This window comes from Acyrthosiphon pisum, chromosome A2 (genome assembly GCF_005508785.2).
Source record: "Acyrthosiphon pisum isolate AL4f chromosome A2, pea_aphid_22Mar2018_4r6ur, whole genome shotgun sequence".
In the NCBI taxonomy this organism is placed as follows: domain Eukaryota; kingdom Metazoa; phylum Arthropoda; class Insecta; order Hemiptera; family Aphididae; genus Acyrthosiphon; species Acyrthosiphon pisum.
Window position 1 is genome coordinate 42,976,135 of NC_042495.1, and position 6,197 is coordinate 42,982,331.

The 6,197-nt window shown below is 27.5% G+C and overlaps 1 protein-coding gene across 1 annotated transcript; it reads left to right on the plus strand.

Annotated features, from left to right (window-relative positions):
• The first annotated feature begins 760 nt into the window (after positions 1-760).
• LOC115034145 (pickpocket protein 28-like) lies at positions 761-3,583 on the plus strand. Its single transcript, XM_029489941.1, has 6 exons — positions 761-885; positions 1,764-1,878; positions 2,226-2,395; positions 2,821-3,001; positions 3,137-3,407; positions 3,492-3,583. The coding sequence occupies exons 1-6, from the start codon at positions 761-763 to the stop codon at positions 3,581-3,583; spliced, it is 954 nt and encodes a 317-aa protein (XP_029345801.1).
• Positions 3,584-6,197: the final 2,614 nt, after the last annotated feature.

Genomic DNA, 6,197 nt, shown 5'->3' on the forward strand with positions numbered 1-6,197 from the left:
TTTTTTGCGTTAAACATATTTTGTTCAAGCATTAAATTAATGGAAATATGAATTTGAACCGTCTCTTTTAGTTCCTTTCGTTTCCAATATAAACTTTTGCGTTTATATTTTATACTTACCTATAAATACTCAACATATTTTGTTTTGATTTTTTTTAATTCTTGAGTAACAAAAATGTAAATTTTGATTAAATATTTTTATTTTTTTATTTATATTTATATCGGCTTACGGGTTATGGTTAGAAGTCAAATTTAATAAAAACTGTTTTTCTCATACTTAAAATTGAATTTCCACAACAATTACGAGATATTTCAAAACGTTTAAATAGACTTTATAGAGTAAAGGAAATCATTAAACAAACTAACGAAAAATTCAAAATTTAGTAAACGAATAAAATGAACATCTGTTTTCACTTGATCGATCGTACAGATTAGAATATATTGATACATTTGAAATTGAATACGACTAAATTGTGATAGTACACCCATTTCCTCAATTTTGGTACATTAAACGACTGTTCGTTCACAAATTGTCCTTTCGTAGTGCATTATGTTGAAGTAACTATAATATAATTGAGTTTGATTTACATTTACATGCTAATAGAACATTGCATTTGCATTTATATTATTCGCTTGCTGTGACAATTAAAAATAATTTCTATTTCAGAATATTTTGGACGTTGATTTTTTTTTGTATGATATTGGCAACGATTTCTGGGTTAAGTGCTTTGATAGACGTTTGGATTAATTATCCATCTATAATGTTCATTGAAAACACAAAATCTGCAATTCAAGAAATACCTTTTCCGATGATCACGATTTGTCCATCGAGCCAAATGCGTAAATCAGTTTGGGAAAAATACTCCGACACGAACAGTTCTTATTGGTAAGTTCAATCCAATAAGATAAATTAATATTCTCCGTGCAAAGTTTAATCAATACAGGGAAAAAATACAGAAAAGTCACACAAAATGATTGATATACATTCCACACTAGATACATTGTGTTATTCGACATCTACATATTATTATAACATTATAGTATTGACTTTTTAGTTTTTTTTATAAATATACAAATCACAAATGCTGCGGGCAAAAAGTATTTATATTATATTATGTTTTATACCCTCGAGCATTCAATACTTATTTCAATGCAGATCTAATATCTTATTCACCCATACAAATCACCATAAAATATGTTTTGTACAGCATCAAGTAATCAAAATATCATAAACAAGTTATAAATAATATATTTATATGTTTTTATTAATTGTTAACAAATTACATTAGAGTACAACAATATCTAATTCCATAAAAAAGTTATACGTAATTTATTATTCGATACTTATTAGGACGTAAATGATTATAAATTGTGCATACCTATCTATAAAATCTAAAACATACTATAATAATGTACTCTGTTAGATATCTAATAAAAATGTATATTGGGGGACGAAGTGGCTGAGTGGACTACAGCGTTGGTTCTGACGCAGCCCATCGCCGGTTCGAACCTCGACCACGGGCGGCTCCACTCTCTGAGCAGGCAACCGTCTAGAGAGTGAGATACAGTGTCCATAGCGGGCATGGTAGAAACCTATGGGTACCCAATTTGAAATTCTGCCAAACCTAAAAATGTGTTTCAACCAACTACCAACCGTTCCAACCACCATCCACCCCTACAAAACGATAAAACAGCTAATGGCTATAGTTGTCGAGCTTAAGTTCAATGAAAATAAAAAAAAATTTATATTATTTTATTATTTAGGAAAAACCTTCAACAATATCGGTCTTTAACCTGTTCTTCATATGTTTATGCTTCTGGATTGAAAGGATATGCCGAGCATTATTTGGACATCAATTGGTTCAGACAAATTATGAAAGTGAGTTTGGTTTTAAATTGTTTTTGAATAGGACTAATTAAAATGTATCTTTCCCCTATATACTAGTAAATGTTAATCCATTTGAGTTTCTGCAGTCATTACTTTGAAATGTTTCAACTGTTTTGAAAATATTTTTTTTTATATAAATTTGTTGTAATTTAAAAAAAATTTTTACAAGCTCTTGGACAAGTACCAAAAGTATATTAATTAATCATAATTATTTCAATTTTAGTTTAGCGGAGTAGTGGACACAACATTTTGCATATTGTGTACATATTCGATCAAAATTTAATTGATGTGCAATTAATGGAAATCAAGTTAAAGTTTTGTTTTAATTTTAATAATAGGATTGCGCGATTAGTTGCTCAGAAGTATTTCAATCTGAGGTTGAATGGCAGAACACAACATTGAGCAATTTTTGTCAATTTGTCCAACCAGTATTAGGCATTTTTGGATTATGTTTTGCAATTAATATGATGCCTGTATATCAAATATTAAACGATGCAAATTATCAAGGGTAAATATAGTAAAATATGTATTATTACCTATCTACTTAAAAAATAATAAAATTTTTTATAAAAACTAACGTTGATAATAATATTAACCTGACTGCGTTGCTAATAACATTCCCTTTAGACGCGTACAGTCTTTTCTGAGAAGGTTAATTTTTTATTTCACGAAATTAGTTATCGACGAATTCTGGGAGTCGTTTAACATATTTATAAAAATAATTATTGAATGTATTCAAGAGTGGAGTCGTATATAATTTTTTTATATCGAGGCTAAGTATTAAATATTATGTCCATAAAATATTAATAATATTTCTTTTTAAAATACATATTTTAACAATACAAAATTAATTATTATATTATAAAACTAGGTACATTATTTCAGATACTTGAATTTTTTTTCAACAAATAACACGTACCTTAATACTGAAAGGTCAAAATGGACCTTCGACGACGGTTACTCATTATTTTCAGACAAAGATGTCCTTTTCAGTATAACCCCAGCTCGAACAAGTGGTGTTAGTTACTATCACCGCTTAAGATTGAAGTTACACACAACAGAGAATGAATTTTCGGCTTGTCCTAATAATGACTTCAATGAAGATTTTTTCCTGGTATGTTATGTATTTTACTTTGTGTCAAAAATCCAAATACTAGATTACCATGATCAATTTAATAAATTATTATTTATTAGTTATTGCATATTATATATACCTTAATTAAAAAAGTTGTATGATTGTGTTTCTTAGGTTATAATATCTAATCCTGGTGAATTACATAATATGTATAAAACTAGATCATATGTAGCATCAGACACATACCAAAAAATTCAAATCACTCCGTTCGTAAAAAAAATGAATTCGGACTTGATGTGGCGTTCTCTGAAAATTAGGAAATGTTATTTACACAACGAGAGAAAACTATCCATATTTCGACTTTATACGGAGTCCAATTGTAATGAAGAATGTAGAATAAACATAACTATTTCAATGTGTGGCTGTGTTCATTACAACTCAGCTTGTGAGTACTTTTATATAGCTTAATATAATCATTTGGTACCTAGGTTTAAAGGTTTAAGTTAAAATAATTTTCGTATTAAATCAGTTTTAGTGACTTCCGGCGTCAAATTATGTGGTCCAGCGAAAAGAAGTTGTGTGCAAAAAGCTATACGTAATAAAAAATATCTGAAATATTAACTACCATAGAATAGTATATATATATATATATATATATATATATGCATATAGAGTATAGACCTACCTATTTTAAAAATAAAGTTATGATGACTTATTTTTTATTATACATAATATAAATTAACTAAATATTCTTATTTTATACCTACAGTTTTATTCTAACCTACCAAAATTTAAATAATTTTTTTAACTAATAGGTATTTAACTGGCCAATATTTGTTGTCTATCTAAAAGTAAAAATGTGTAGCCATGTATTGATTTCGAGAAAGTACAAGATATTACAAATATCTTTAGCATACATGTATAATCAAATTTAATAGTTAAAAAAAAAATTTAAAAAAATTTAAAATATATCATTGCTATAAATAGCGTGTTTTTCCAGCGAACTTTTTCTCTTGGATAAAGGTAAAAAAACTTGTTGGGAACCTTCTATAAAAATGTCTAATGTTAGCTATGAAAATGAAAATTTTTATGAATAATAATTTACAAACTATTAAAATGTCTTACGGCTTAATAGCTTAAGGTAAGACAATTTGTGGGGAATCTTTGAAATGTCTAATGTTAGCTATGAAAGGCATTTTATGAATCATGAATTTATAACTGAAAAATAGATTGAACAATTTCGAAATTTTGATAAAATATTGTTGTCAAAATTTGAACTTTAAATGCATATAAAAATTTAAAAATAATTGAGCCAAATAATCTTTGATATTTTTGAACTTCCATCAATGAGATTTATAAGGAACCTAACATAGTTTTAAAAAAAAATTTACAAATTTCTCAAGGCTAACTAGATCAAAAATAGGCAAAATGTCAAAAACTTTACTATTTATGGAAATCACTAATATAAATATTTGATGAAAATGTCAAGAGTCTATGGTTATTCATTTTTGAATTACACAAAAAATATTAAATCGATTTTTTTCAAAAAATGGTTTTGCGTGAAAATGACCACTTTTTTCACTTTTTTTTAACTCTTTCCATAACTACTTGGAGTTTTCCATTTTTACATCCTAAAAGTACCAACCAGCAACCAGATTCACTTTTCTATCAGAAAAATGCTGATTTCCAAAATCGGAGCATTTTTACTATCCAAAATATTGCTGACAGACAGAAAATAAAAACACACACATAATTGTAAAATCAATCTTTTAAAAAAAATTGAAATGTACAATTCAATATAATTTTAGTTAATTGTAAATATCAATCTATGTATATATAACCTTAACTCTAACAATAATTGTAAGCTTATAACCTTGTAATTGGTGCTGTAGACTTCTGTTACAATAAAAATAAAATTTAAAAATATATTCTTTCGCTTCCGCTAAAAATCTAAAATATACTTTACTTTCATATAAATATATAATATATGTACATAATATTAGAGTTAACATTTTGTGACTAAAATATAATATCAGTGGCGTAGCCATGGGGGAGGGGGAGCTTCAATCCCCCCTCCCTCGAAATATTAAGAAAAATTAAAAATTATTTTAATTAAAGTATTTAAAGTGTACGCTACGCAACTGTATAATATGCAGTGTTGGGGATTAACTTAACTTAAGTTACAAGTTACTTTTTAAGTAATTTAATTACATTTTATTATAAGTAATTTATATGTAATTTAAGTTACTTTTTTGTAGTAATTATTACTAAATTATTTGTTACTTTTTTTGGTATAATACATTTTATTAAAACGCATTGATAATATTATGTGTAAATATTAAAATATATCATAATATAACTTATAAGTTATAAGTATTATAATTTATAAGTACAATTTTCTGAACTGTGATATTTTTGTTATGGCTATTTGACGATTAAGTGTTACTTTTTAAATGGAATTATTATCTTTACTCTGTGTTGTATGGTCGCGGACGGCTCGTCGTGTCAGCGTCTGCGCGTACAGCGGCGTTGTCAGTGGTGGATACAAGTAAGCCTGGATTAGGGGGGCAGAGGGGGCCATGCCCCCTGGGCCTCGTTTAATTGGAATTTATTTAGGGGCTTCATATTTTTCTATTACTTCTTTCGTTATAGGCTATACATTGCATAAATCACTTAAAATAAATCGACGATTAATCTGCTAACGACATTATTTTCAATTACCTAGGTATGTCAAATAAACCTCTTATAATAATAATAATAAACAAGACAATTTGACTGCGCTTATGATATTTGCATCAGAAAACGACATTCTTTAAAAAATTGATTATGAAATCTCTATTAATACATTTTTCAAACAAAAGCGAGGAAAAAAAACATGTAAATTATAAATAAAATGATCCATTATTCCTTATTTATTACTATGTGTACTTATATATATTTATTATAATAGGCAGGTATATAATAATTAATAATATATTCATTTTTTTTTTCGTACATGGACCTCATTCAAAACTTTGGCCCCTGGGCCTCAAAATGTCTTAATCCGGGCTTGGATACAAGTGGGGAAGAGGACGTCCCCCCTTTGGGCTGTCTTTTAACGTTATTTGTTATCATTAAATTTGGCTAAACCAAAAGGTTATTCAATTTTTGAAAATTCACCGCCCCCCTCTCATTTGGGTGACTTCTGGATCCACTACTGAACGTTGTTGGAACTATAATTAATAATAATAATAGT

Coding starts and splice junctions, on each gene's coding strand:
- LOC115034145 (XM_029489941.1), top strand. CDS start 761: ATGTTCATTGAAAACACAAAATCTGCAATTCAAGAAATACCTTTTCCG. Junction 886..1,763: donor GACACGAACAGTTCTTATTG/GTAAGTTCAATC, acceptor TTTATTATTTAG/GAAAAACCTTCAACAATATC. Junction 3,002..3,136: donor TCAATGAAGATTTTTTCCTG/GTATGTTATGTA, acceptor TGTGTTTCTTAG/GTTATAATATCTAATCCTGG.